General features: G+C 57.1%; 1 protein-coding gene across 2 annotated transcripts in view; it reads right to left on the bottom strand.

The window, feature by feature from the left end:
• RPS6KA2 (ribosomal protein S6 kinase A2) overlaps window positions 1–14,128 on the bottom strand; it is a 192,314-nt gene that overhangs the window by 29,861 nt on the left and 148,325 nt on the right. For both annotated transcript variants that reach the window (XM_079148246.1, XM_079148245.1), the window contains exons 10-11: window positions 13,392–13,480; window positions 4,224–4,288 (exon numbers count right to left, since the gene is read on the bottom strand). In XM_079148246.1, coding sequence (XP_079004372.1) covers window positions 4,224–4,288; window positions 13,392–13,480 — 154 coding nt within the window. The remainder of the gene's footprint in view (window positions 1–4,223; window positions 4,289–13,391; window positions 13,481–14,128) is intronic.

Below are 14,128 nucleotides of genomic sequence, written 5' to 3'. Positions count from 1 at the left end.
TGACTCCCGGCGGGAAACAGGTTCCTGACATCTGCTTAGTGCAGTTTTGGCTGCAGCATTTCAAAATCAGCATGTTCCGATAAGCAAAGGGGAATCACAGATGCGCAAGCAGATGAGGTGCAGAGCGGTGGCTGCAGGGAAGGACGACGCAGGCCTCGCTGGTTTCCACAGCGGGGCTGACGTGGCAGCAGCACGGGGGATAGTCACCACTCAGTCATCGTGGGGACCTGCGGAGTGGCTCTCCTAGTGTTCTTACCAGAGGACAAATGGCAAATTGCTGGCAGCAGCATCAGCAGCTGTGTGGAGATGTGTGACTGAGGCCTTGTGCCGCAGCCCCACCGGGTCCTCTCCTGTGCAGCGCTGTCGCCGTCGGCAGGGCACGGTGCCTGGGACCTCCCAGTCCACCCCTGCCGAGTGCACAGCAGCCGGGGCACCAAGCAGCATGCTGCCAGCTCATGGAGCAACCTGGGACACTGCTCACTGCTCTGTGCCTCAGTTTCCCCAGGACTCCCTGTCAGCTTACAGAGTCACAGCAGACGATGTGCTTGGAAGGGGTTTGAAATGTACAGGGAACAACACAAGCACAGCCACTTATAGTAATAATCAATTATCAATCAATAATAGTAAAGATAAAAGCAACTGCAAAAAATGCAGGCTAAGTAGCTGCCCTGAGGGACCGGCCTTGCGTAGTGTTCTGGAAATGGAAGCTAATGAGCACATGTCCTTCTCTGTGAGACAAAGTGTCTGGGGGAGCAGGAGCATCACTGTGCCACCCGAGACTGGTCTCACCCACGTCCCTGTGAGCTGAGGCAGGAGCCACCTCTATTGGCTTCTGTGACCCGAGTACCTTTTACACAGCTTCTTTTGGGTTCATCCTAATCCAGTGTTCTCAGCATTGCTTTAGCCATGGGGGAAATAAGCCCAGCTGACACTTGCTGCCATGCCCTCTGAGAGTTCCGAGTTCACAGTCAACTTGTGATCCTTCACTTAGCCGGTCAAGCGGTGTAAGGGTCTGGAAGGCAGCCTTCCTGGCTGGCACTAAAATGCTGGGCACTGAGAGGCAGCACGGACCCATGTGGTGACCTGCACCCTGCTCCAGCATGGATAGCTGGTGGCTGACAGGTGTTTGCTTATAAAAGAGCTTCTGGCAGTTTGGGGTCACAGAAGACTGTAGAAAGCAAAATAAATACTCTTGTGTTTTCTCAGCTGGATCCTGAGGCAAGTGCCTGGAAAGAATCCTCAGGAGGAAATTCAACAGCCAGGGACTGTGTTCTCTGTCACTCCTGAGTGTACGCCCTGCAGAGGGAACGGTCCTTGCACAGGGGACTGCTCTGTGGTGTCAGTTTTCTGAGCTGCTGACACCCACACAGGCATATCCAGACAAGCACACACAAAACTTTTCTGTAAACCTTCCAGAGCACAGGTGTGTGACTGGGGCCCAGGAGAGCCACGGAGACATACTGTGAGGGAGGGACGGGACAGCAGAGATGGAGGGCTTGTCCCCCACATCACAGCAAGGCCTCCGTGGCTACCAAGACACAGCGAGCACGTGGGCCTGAGGTGGTGCTCTGCAGACTCCGCGGCGCCGCCATGCTGAGGTCTTTGTTGGGAGCCTCGCTCCTCTTCCACAGCCTCCAGGCTGATCCGACTCGCCTCCCTTAGGCGCCCCTCCTCTTCTGACCAGTGCTCACGCTGCACACTGCTTCTGGACTGTGGCCTGATGGTGCAACAGACTCCTAGGGACAAGCAGCTGGAGGACACAGCGATGTCTCTCAACGGCTGTGTCGTGGACACCTTTATCCAGGTAGGTGCGGAGCATTACCTACCAAACACAAGAGCTGACACAAGAGTGCTGCTTCCGAGCTCCTCACAGACGGTTCATGCAGAGTCAGGAGGGAATGAGACCCTCCCACCCGCCAGCCTCTGCCTGGGTGTCCTCTTGCGAGGACAGAAATGACAGCAAATGTACTTGGTATTAAAGAACCGGAAGGGTCTTTTGAAACCAAGACAAAAACAAAATGCCAAGAGAAAAAAAGAATCTTCCAAGTATGCAGCAGTGACAGCGCCTTGGTGCAGGAACCCAAAGCCCTGCCTGCACCTCGGGGTGTCTCTCCCTGCTGCAGAGACCAGGGGGCCGAGCGCGAGCAGGCATGGAGGGTGCTCGTCACTGAGTAAGGAGGCAGCTCTACCCAGAGCCCGGCAGACCCGGCCTCCCGTGCAGCCCCACTCAGCCAGCAGGCTTGCCCCGCGCGGTGCACAGGACTTGAAGCACGGCCCGTTCCCTGCTGAGATGAGCATCTGCGTGCAGCACTTGCCAAGGTCCCTCCTGGCCAAGTCCTCTGCAGACGGCTTGCCTGGGGCACAGCTGGGGACTTCCCTGTCCTCCCAGCTGCAGCCCTCAGGACTCCCCACCCGAGCAGCTTCCCGCACACCTGCAGCTGCCCACTGGACGCCCACAGGTTGCCCTTCTCCACTTCTCAGGCATGGCCTTTGGAGGGAGGGAGGCGGGGGCAGTCTCCTGTGTGATGGCTCCTGGGCCCTCCCCGTCCCCTGCACTGCTCGCCCACCCTCAGACTCGCGAGTGCACTCGCTGCTTCTCACCTGATGGCAAGGCACAGAGCACCTCCCCTGGGCCAGGCCCTCTAAGTCCTGACCTCCTGCAGTGCTATCATGTGGTGCGTTGGAAGGGACGGGACACGGGAACAGACAGAAAGAACGGGGTCAGAAGCACAGGGCCAGGGCAGCAGGAGGGCAGCTGAGAGGAACACGTTGGAGAGGAGACTGGAAGGAGGCCGTGAAGCAAGCCTGGGTCCAGGAGGACAGGCAGCGGGCGACGCCTGGAGGCCGAGGCATGTCAGGGGTGGGGCGGGGTTGGGGAGGTGGGTGGGGGGTGGTGGGTGGGCAGCTCTTCCACTGCCACCTCCCTGACCCCTCACCCACCCTTCTCCTCACCACAGAGCAGCACCCCGCCTCAGCCCCTGCTGACCGCCTCTCTCCAAGGAGTCGCCAGCCCTGGGGGCAGGGTACGCTGCGCCCACTGCTCCATCCCCAGCCGGGAACGTGTCCAAGACATGGAGCACCAACAGAGGTGGCGGGCAAGCGAAGAGGAGCGCAATCCAGGTACCGCCCTGCAGCCTCCAGGGAAGGAGCCGCGTCACACTGGCAGAGCCACCAACTCGCCCCTCCCGGCTGCGCAGAGGCGGCCCTGTGCAGAGGGAGGTGCAGGCCCACTGTCAAGGACAGGCTCGTCTGGAGCCAGTCCAGGGTCCAGGCGTCCCCAGAAAACACATCCCAACCCAGAGACCACCAACTCAAGTGACCTTGGGCGTCCCTGAGGCTGCCTGAGTGCTCGATGAGCCTCAGCCTTCAGGCGCCCAGAGGAGCCTTCGGAAGGAGCTGCGGCTTCTCTTCTGGATGTTCTGCATTCATTCTGCTTTTTGGGATTTCTAGTTGCTCTTCGAACTTGGAGTTTCATTGTGGAGAGCCAGGGACCTCCTGAGAGGTCACCTTCCCTCTAATGTTACTGTTGGGAACAAGTTATGTGGTAAGAATGGGAGGGTGGGCCTTAGAAGTCCCCAGACTCGCCCCACTGAAAGGGCCCCGGAGGGTGGAGGAGGGAGCCAGGCAGGCGGGCCGCAGCTCTGGGCAGAGCTGGAGTCCCAGTGCTGTGGCAACATGTTCCCTGCAAGACCAAGGTGGGGTTCCTGGAGGCCCCAAACCTGGGAGGACACAAGGAGGGGTTCTACGTGAAGAGCATCTTCATTTCTTAAAACACTCCATTAAAAATCCTTCGAGATTAATTTGTTAGCTCAGGAAAAGAAAATCCAAATGCAGGTGTGTTGTGCTAAAGGACTGAGAGCAGTCACCCTGGGGAAGGATGGCTTCCTTGGGACGCAGCTGCTGTTCTTGGATGTGAGGCCTTCCTGCGGCTCGTGGCCATGGCCTGTCTGATCTGACGACCTACTGTCTGGCAGAGCCGGGCCACGGCAGGAGCCGTGAGGCGACAGGCGGGCAGGGTGGGTGTGCCAAGCCCCACGGGCAGGGCAGTCAAGGGGCCCAGGGCTGCGCAGGCAGGTGGGAGGCCCCCTCTGCTCGAGAGCCCGCTGCTCAGGAGGCTGCGACTCGCCTGTGTCCCCACAGATTCTCATTCTGGGCAAAGCCGCCATCTTCCCTCCCCTGCTTTTGTCACTTGTAAGGCCCTGGGGACACAGCCTGCAACTTACATTCCAGTCTATGGTAACAAAGAAGGGATGGCGTTTAATTTCCTCCACTCCATCAATGCCAGCACCTGTCGGGACAAGGCAGAGACAGATGTGAGAGCAGAGCCAAGACCACGTGTCACCTCCCACGGCCCCCAGTGCCGTGGGCTGAGGGGCACCTAGGCAGGTCCTACGTACTTGTCCTGCGGAAGGACCGAGCTGCTGCCCCTGCCCCACTCCTGCCCATGGTGCCTGCTCACCAGCCCCTACCTCACAGCCCAGGAGACCTTGTTCAGCTTGAGGGCCTGTGACGGGGAGGTGACCTGGGTGGTGGCCCTGGGGCAGGGAGATGAGAGGTGTTGAAGAGGACAGGTGAGCTCCTCTCCAGCCTCGCCATCCTGGAGAGCCCACAGGGTCTTAGCGGGGTTGCTTTCCTTTTTAATTAATAGACCTTATTTTTGGGTTTGTACACTCATGGGAAAATTGAACCGAAAGTACAGTGAGTGCCCCCCACCATAGCCAGTTCCCCCTAAGATCAACACGAGCATGGCACTTAAGTAGGCACTTAAGTCAGGGAATGGGCTGGCCTCTACGGGAATGAACAGCAGGGGACATGGGAAGGGAGGAGCAAGGGCTGGGGATGCCACCAGCTCCCATCCCCGGGGTACATGGGCCCCTCATTCTGCTTGTGGAGCTTCTTTCTGCGGCTAATCCTCCTGACACTGCTCAAAATCAGACTCTGCAGTCCACCCCCTCAGCAGGGCCAGGCGCCTCTCCCGCCCTGGCGGGTGGCTCCTGGGAGACATGGAGGGTAGCAAAGGCGTCCAGCCTGAAGTCACAGGCCTCCCCACAGGACGCCAGCCGTGACTGGAGAGGGCACCATAGCAGACTCCAGGGTCATGCCACAACCCCTGGCCATCTATCCCCTGCTGCTGGCAGTGACAGGGACAGAGCCTCAGCAAGCCCAGGTTACCCCCCTCTCACTCCAGGAGCTTGGCCAGGCCTTGTGCTCAGAAGAGCCAACTCAGCCAAACGCACTGTGTGGAATCTCAGCCACTCGGCCTGGCGTAGCTGGGGTAGTGGCCACATGAGGGAATCGCAGGAAGGCCCAGGCGTGGGATTGCCCTGTACCCACATGCCATCGCCTGCACGCCAGCAGGCCTGCTCCCTGCTGTGGGCAGACACAGCACACGTGCATCCTGTTCATCCCACACGTGCCTGGGGGCTGGAAGCCTGGTGGTTACTGCGGTGCCTCATAGAAGGGGTTTGAAGGTGCGAATGCCCAGCTTGCCCAGGGTCCCCTCCTGGGACTCGGCCCTGGTGCACCTGGATCTTGCCTCAGAGGGCCCCACTGCTAAGGTCCATCAGGTCAGTCTCCTTCCTTCAGTCGTAACCCCCAAGCCCAGAGGTCTGACTGTGTTCCCGTGTGCCCATCCCTGGGCCTCTGTGGAGACCCAGCTCCAGGTGGAGCACTGTGAGAGCAAGGAAGAGCAAGAGTGCCTCAGACTCCTCTCCCAGGTCTCGGCGAGTGCCGGCGGTGATGCCAGGTGCGCCCTGGCACTTCCCAAGGTGCTGGGCACTCACACCGCACGGTGACAGGTGCCTGCACTAAGAACCTGCCTCGCATGGTGCTCCTGTCGCACCTCACTTCACCAGCACTGGCCACTATGGCCGGCAGGAAGGAAGCTGGGGTGCAGGAGGGGCGGAAATTTGAGAAACCGGGCGTGGGGCTTTTGGGTCACCAGCCGGCACACCTTCAACCCGCACCCTCTCCCTCTGTGCAGTTAGAATTTGGCCTCAGCAAACAGAAGGTGAATCAGCACTCTGATCACTACTCGAAAATGACAGGTGACAGAAGACGTGCAGCACCCCAGAGGCCATGCACCTTCTGCAGGCCCAGGTTGCCTGTCACTGTGGATTCCAGTCTCACTCCCCGTTCCTTTGAACTGGGCTGGCCTTCATCTGGACAGCACACTCTGACAAAAGGCAGGAGGGAGCGAAGTCCCGGCTGGGGGAGCAGGAAGTGCTTGTGCTGATGTCTGAAACCCCGTCCAAGCCCCGGCCCCCAAAGCCTGCTCTGCCCCAGGACATCTGCGACTCATCCCCATCACAAAGCACCCCAAGACCCGGAAGCCAGGGACAGAGATATTGAGGACTGAAGACTCCAGGTTGCCTCTGGTAGACTGGGTGATTTTCCAACACAAGCACACATGAATCAGAAGGTTCAGGGGACAATGGGCTCAAGAATTCAGACTTAGGCTCTTCCACAGTGACACTTAATCACGTATGCTCCCGTCACTGGCGCGTCTTTCCACGCTGAGACACCCTGGAGCTGTCCAGCTGCCCTGGACCGGGTCCCCGCACTGGGGCTGTGGGCGGGCACACAGGAAGTCTTGCTGTCTGCCTGCCGAGGATGCATCTCACCCCTCTGCCCAGCTTCTGCCCCTCATTCTAACATAGGAGTCCACTTGCTTCACTGTGGGCTTCCAAATGCCCTGTAGGTGATTCCCAAAAGGTTCTGACATCGGACAGAAGGTGCTCATTGTTTTCTAACATCTGCAGAAAGCTTTGGGAAGTGCTGTTTCCTGGGTCCTTTGCCACATTTAGACCGAGCTGTTCTCTTAGAACCCACCTGAGCCTTTGGGGACTCTGGAGTAGTGGGCTGATGCTCGCGTGCCTGCTGCCTGCTTCTGGACGGGCAGATTGTAAGTCCCAGGGAGCTTCCAGACTTGATTTAAATACCAGTTCTGCCTTTTTTGTTTCTTAAATATTATTTTATTTGTATGTGTATATGGTGCCAGGATTGAACCCGGGGCCTCGCACATCCTAGGCAAGTGCTCTACCACTGAGCTACCCCCAGCCGCTGCCTTTTAATTTCTTAGTTGCTTATGGGTGAGCTGTGCTTCGCCTCTTTAGTTTGCAAGTATCTAATTTTGAAGCATTTTCATTCAGTGCTTACGTAAGTCCTCGTCCGCCCTCACGGTGTCTCAGGGAGCACCACCAGCAGGAGCCAGACAGCCTGGCCCAGCTGGGTTCTCCAGGGATCTGCGCACCTTCAGGGAGGGGCTGGGGCCCTCTGCATGGTCCTGAGCACGTGCTCTGAGACCTCCCAGTGTCCCGCAGGGGCCGTCCCTGAGCATGGCTGTGGAATTGGGCCCCGCCTGTTTGGCCACGCCTCTCCCTGAGCGTGGCCACCACGTGCAGCCAAGCGGCAGCACGTCCAGGCTCTTGCAGCTGCCGTGCCTCCGTGCTGGGCCCTGATCTCGCAAGGGTCACCTTTCGCCACCCAGCCGAGAAGAGCAAGCGGTGCCCCATCTTCTCACTCCAGGGTCGTGTGTGCCCGCCGCCATCCACCTTTTCCCCCTTCTTTGATTTTTTTTCTTCCAGGAAATTCTGGTCTCCACTTCCCCTCTCCAGCCCACTCACTGGGGCAGGGTCCTGGTGCCTGGGCCCTGGGACTCCTCCTTTGCTCCCGGGCTGTGACCTGGGGCACCGGTGTGCTTCTTGGATTCCTGAAGCCTTTGGTTATCATCCTAAAAGTCCAGGAGAATGAGGGGCATCCTTAGCTCTGACCTGGCCCGAGCCTGGGAGCTGGAGCAGCGTGTCTCTGCTGGGTTACGCGTCATGCTGCTGTTAAGGGTCCTTGACATCTGGGGGCGTGAGGAGGAGGGGTGGGGCAGAGCTGGAGGGAGGCTGGTCTGGACCACCAACAGGTGCCAGCGTGTTGGGGCTCAGACAACTACCCAATGAGGCCTCAGAGGCAAAGTCCCCTCTGACCTCTGCCCTGGGATCTCACTCCCCTCGATTCTCACCCCAAAGCAAGTCCCAGAAACTAGAATTCCCCTTCTCCAAGAAGGGACAGAGAAACCAGAGCCCCTTTTCTCCAAAGCCAGCCATAAAAACCTCCTCATTACTCTAACTTGTGCCCACTCTCTGTAGGAGCTGGCCACAAGGAAGCCCTTTGATCTGCCTGTGTGACCCTTGCTCCAGACTGGGACGATGCCGGGCCCAGGAGACCGTGCACAGCAGGCGTCTCCAGGCCCCTCAGTCTGTTCTATCAGCTCACACTCCTGTCCAGTCATCCCTACACACTGTCCCTCCCGGTCAAACCTGAGCCAAAGTCAGACACACCTTCCTGTGCCCAGCTTGTCCCTCTGCAGGCTCCCGGGCGTGGAAGCTGTGATTAAGCAAGTAGTCATTTGCTCACTCTCGCTGGCCTGTCTTTGTTACAGGTGTCCCCTGGCCTCAGGACTGGTAGGAGGCCACCCTACGGCCCCTGCACAGCCATGTCCTGCCAGCTGCCCACAGCAAGGCTGAGCCTGGGACAGTGTATTGGACAGCAGTCTCGGCATAGCAAATGCTTCTCGTCAAGACAGCTTTCTAAAAACTAGTTTTTAACTCCTAAAAGCAATACAAATAGTTTACAAGCTGAAATGTGGACGTGCTGGAGCAAGCAGGGAGCCCCCTCCGGCCCTCCCTCATTTGTATTTCCCTGGATGAGTTTCCAGAAGCTGCTTGCTTCCCTCGCTCACTTCTAAGAACACAACAGGAAGGTTCCAGACGCTCTGCGCCTCCCTGTGCTATTTTAACCCTTTCTAAACTGAAGCGCTTCGCTGTGTCAGCAGGTGCCCCCGACCTGCTCAGCAGACAGCTGCCACCCTGCTCATGCGACCGGGCTCAGCAGAGCCGCCCTGGGTGAGGGGCGCCAGGCTTGTGCTGTGCTGTCACACCCCTGGGGCGGCACACTCCAAGGAGACCTGCCCTACTGAGGAGGTGCTCCGCCAAAGTGGAAATGCTTGAAATACTCTGATAGGGATTTTCCAAACTGAGCTATGCAGGGAATACACACGCCTTCGTTCTGAGGTGCCAGGGCTCCCGGCGCGCCTCACTGGCCTGGGTGTCACCAAAGGCTGGCCTCTGTGCCACAGTGCCCGGGGTCAGGACTCTCCTCACAGGACGGAGAAGGGGGAGAACATCACAAAACAACGTACAGGTATGAACGGATGAAGGAGTTCAGGGCTGGGGATGTAGCTTGGTGGCAGAGAGCTTGCCTGGTCGCGTGAAGTCCTGGGCTCCATCTCTGACAAAGATTCAAAGAGTGCAAAATTATTCCCAGGGAGCAAGAACAGATGTGCTCTAAATGTTCCTTCATGAGACAAGGAGGTTCTCAGGGAAAATCTCGAACCTTGCTGGTGATATGATCCCATAAATACAATCCTACAGCTTTAAGGCTGCATTTATATAAATATCTTTCTTCTTATGCTTTTCTAAACCTTGATTCTTTTTTCTAGCCAAATTGTTCTACAGAATAAAAATTCTGTATAAAATTCAATGAAAATAAATAGAGATTTTTATGCAATTCATTAAATGCAGTGAAATTTCATGAAGTTTTCTGAAGGGAAAAAAGAAAAATTCTATCTTCAAGTGTAGATTAAAATGAAACAATCTACATGAAACGAGGGCAGTTCCTTGTTCCAGTCTGACAGACCAGGTGCACTGCACCTATGGGAGGGACAGAGGTCACGGAGCGTTCCAGAAGCCCCCCTAGACACGTAGCTCTGAGCTATGCTTCTGTGCAGTTTCTGCCCCTGGCCTGGTTCTAGGTCAGCTCAAAGCCCCTGGTGAGGGCACGAGGGTCTGCCAGTGCTTGCTGTGGAGGAAGCTCTGCTTGAATTTCCTGATGGGGCCACATGTCCAGGTGCCGCACCTGCTGTCGGTGCCCGCCTCTGCCCAAGGCCCCGAGCCTCAGTTCTGCCTCCCTCCACGCAGGCTTCTCCAGCAGCGTCTCGCAGGGAACTCTGCATCAGCTATTCGAGCCCCAGAGCCAAATCCACTCCCAGTCAAGAGGGCGAATCTTGAGCTCTGGGTCTGCTTCTTCCTCTCCAACACCACTGCAGGGGGATCCCCTGCCACCCTGGAAGGGAGCACAGTGTGCAGGACCTTTGGAGGGGTGGGCGCAGCACCTGTTCTCTCCTAGCATCTGGAGAAAGGAATTGTCTTCCGGTAATTTTATGTTTTTGTCTCAGGAAACCAGAGCTGATGGAAATGCCCCAGGTTGATTTGCTGCTGGCAGCCTCACATGTTAGGGCTCTGGTCACAGAGAGCTGCAGATGTCAGTGAGGAAGCAGGAAGGAGCGGCGTGTCCCGCAGGCTGACTCCAGAGGGTCAGGCAGGAGAAGGGAAAAGTCAGAAAATGAAAAACTTTCATGAACTCCAGTTTCAGTGGGAGGGAGATTGGAGATATGCCAGGGGCGGGAGAGAGAGGCATCCCAACCCTTGAGGTCCAGACGTGGATTCACAGCCAGGCTGCAGGTCACCACCCCCAACGGAGGTCAAGTTTGGGTGACATTTTAAGTAGTGACCCCCAATGGGAGCACTGTGGCTGCCTTGAGGGGCAGGGAGGTCCTATCACTTCCCCGACTGCCTGGAAGCAGGCCTCCCGGAAAGTTTCGTGACGGCAGGGCGGACACAGGCGGAGGGTGCCCTGGCCTTGCCAGGGACCCAGGACATCAGGAGGGACAGGGAGCGCATGCAGGGACAGTGCTCCCGACTTCGTCTCCCAGCTCGGAGGCCCGACTGCCCGAGGCCACTGGAGTGGCGAGGTCTCACCCAGGACCCGGATGATCTGCACGCCCTGTGGGGTGATGGAGGCGGCACTGCGGGGGCTGTGGCTGTCTACAGTCTTGGTCTGTCACACTGCTGGCCAAGGCAGAGAACCCAGCTCCTCGCGGACAGCCCTCCACACTGCTGGGGAGGAGGGACAGGGCCCATGCCCTCGTGGAATGTGAAAGGGTCAGAAGCCCTGGTCTGAAACCTGGAGCGGAAACGCCAAGCTGCAGGATGGGACGTGCAGGTGCACAAGCTCCCACGTCAGGCGGGGACACGAGAACCCCTCCCACTGGCACGTTCCTCTCGCCTCCCAGAGGGTGCAGACCAGAGCTGCTCTTCCACGCACCTTGGGGAGGCTGCCCACCTACCCCGGCCGCTCTGCATGGAGTTGAGAAATCCGCGGTGAGACAGAAACTCCAGGAGCAAGGATCAGATGCAGGCTGGGGTGTGCTGCGACCTCACTGCCCACTCTGCACCGTGCCCTGGACCTGGGCTGAGTCACCCACCACCGTGACTGACCCGCGGCCCTGGGCTTTGGGGCCTCGCCTGCAGCAGCCCTGAGTGGGTGCCAACACTGTGCTCAGGGTGAGTTGAAGCTGCTGCGGGCTTCCCCAATGGTGCTGTTCACACCAACAACGCAGGTGAATTCCCAAGGGAGGGTAAGTGCAGACAGCAGGGGAGCCGCAGGCCTCACGGAGGTGGGCGACCGGTCAGCCACGCTGGTTGGAGCCTTAGGGCCAACCTGGGTTGCTGAGCGACTGTGGGAATGACTGCAGGGAAGACCGAAGGTCCTCCCACCTGTGCGCACACAGAAGCCCAGAGCCCTGTGTGCCAACGCGAGCACTGTACCCCAGGACCAGGGGCCGCGCAGCCCAGCACACTCCACACGGCACCTCCCAACCACCTTCAGCCGTCGCCTGCCGGCATCCGGGATGTTGGCAGCCTGGGGGAGAGAGCGGTTCCCGGGATCTTCCCCCCCTCTTCGACAGCCTGAGCAGATCTCTCCCAGGGAAGCTGCCCCTGGCCAGGGGGCGGGCCTTCTTGTTCTCAGGGTCTACTCCGGAGACCTGCTGTGACAGCTGAGCAGCTATCCTGCTCGCTGGCTCTCACCAAGCTCACTGGCCTGGACCACAGTCCTCACAGACAGGGGCTAGGTGGGGGTATTCCGACTGGGCCCAGGTCTTAGGCTGCTGAGGGGCAGCTGGGCCATGGGTCACACAAGGTTTCTACTTCACAGCCACTGTCTGCTTCTTCTGGATTCCAGGACCTTCCATATCAGGTTATAGGGTCCTTGCCCTGGATCGCCAGGGTCTGGAGACTCACAGTGGGTCAGGGGTACCGCTGACACCTTGGGGGTGGAGACCAGGATGACCACCAGCTTGTGTCACTGGAAGCCTGGGAAGTGGAAGTTTAAGTGTCTAGGAACATGGAGAACCAATGTGCTCCCCAGCAGAACGTGACAGCGACAGCATGGGCTTACGTGGATTTCTCCATAGTCTAAATGCACAGGTACCGACTAAAATTCATTCTAACTCCTTCTCCCCAAGATCCAGTCACTGCATATCAACTCTCTCATATATCGTGAAAACATCCCTGGGGACTCTAACTTTAGCACCTCTAACTTTAGCTTTACTTTTTATTTTAATTTTGTGGTAGTAGGGATAGAATCAAGGAGGACTTTACCACTTTACCACTGAGCAACATACCCAGCTCTTTCCATTTCTTAAATTTTGAGACAGGGTTTCACTAAGTTGATGAGGCTGGTCTCCAACTTGTGGTCCTCCTGCCTTAGGCTCCTGAGTTGCTGGAGTACCACTGTATCCAACTAACTTTATTTTTAATAACTGAAGTATTACCATTAATACAGAAGTTCCCTGAAATTAAAGCTGACATGTAAAAGAATTACATAGCACATGAGCTTCCTTTGGGGTTGATTTCATGCAGAGAGGAAAATCTAATTATTTTCTCTAAAATGAAATATTTCCCGACTTACCCTTTGTCTTGCTTTCTTAATTACATGTTTTATCTATGAGGTTAGAGTCAAGAGAACAGTAATTAATCTGCTCCTTCCATTTACATGTGTAATAAAACAACCTGGAAAGCTCCCTGTGCTCCTGCTGCGCTGTGGCTCACCAGACCCTACCCTGGATCCCTTAGGGCCTGGCCCTGAGGCCTTCCAGGCCACATGGGCAAACACCTCCGTAAATCATCAGCAAAGAGAAGAAACACATTGGTGCTCAATTAATGCAAAAGTGCATGTGGGTTTCAGTAGACACTGCATTTCCTGCTTTAAGAGGCACAGAATGGGAGCAGCTGTTCTGCCCACAGCTCACGGAGTCCCCAAGGTAAGAGGCACAGAATCGGGAGGATTGGTATGCAATCAGGGGCTTTCAGAAGATGGCTTGTGATGCAGTCACCGACGGGACTCGAATCCTTGGAGCTGGACCACCTGGGAACATGCCCTTGCTTAAGGCCCTCTGTCTTCAGTGACCTTGGCGAGGCCAGGCACACAGCTGGCCAAGGGGGTTTGGAGTGCTGGAGCAGGGCGGCCCCTGCACGACACAGGGCGTCAGGGACACTTACCCAGCCGGTTACAAGGGTTCCGCTTGAAGAGGGCTCTCAGCAAGCTCTGGGCCTCCGGGCTGAGGAACTGGGGCATGCCCAGCTTGGCTCTGCAAGGAAGAACTGTGTTCAGGACGAGAAGGTGGGGCACCAAGGGACGGGGCCTTTCTTCACGCCTTTGAGTCCTGCTCATTTGGTACTAACAGACCCCAAAGTCACCAGGAGCAGCAGTGCCCAAACTTTGGTCTTGGGAAGCTTTTACACCTTAAAAGTTTTTGAGGACACCAGAGAGCTACCGTTCCATGGTTTATAGCTTTGATATTTGCCATATCAGAGATTAAAAGTGCTAACTTTTTATAATTGCTATCTAGTAATTCATTTAGAATATAATAAAAGCATTAAAACGGCAGTAAGGATCCCATTAACATCAACAGCACTTCAACTGGAAAAAATCGTCTTCCAAAACCAAGACCCAGAAAGCCTGCAGCAAGAAGGTTGGCATCTGCTCAGCTTGGGAGCCCCTCCCAGGCTGACAGCTGCACTCTTGCCCACCTCTGGGTCTGGGTCTGGCTGCTGCAGTGCTGCGAGAGCGCCTGGAAAAGGAGCACCCCAGAGCCCATGAGGGACCCAGCTCCTTGGACCACACTGAGGACTAGGCCAGTTTGTGCTGCCCCCTCAGACGCTGCCACTCCCAAGTGACAGGTGTGAGTCGGCACCTGAGCTTGCTGGGGGGGGTCATCCCAGCTTCAGGAACAGTG

The sequence above is a fragment of the Sciurus vulgaris genome (assembly GCF_902686455.1).
Source record: "Sciurus vulgaris genome assembly, chromosome: 7".
NCBI lineage: Eukaryota > Metazoa > Chordata > Mammalia > Rodentia > Sciuridae > Sciurus > Sciurus vulgaris.
Note: the sequence above shows the minus strand (reverse complement) of the source record. Positions and strands in the feature narration are given on the sequence as shown.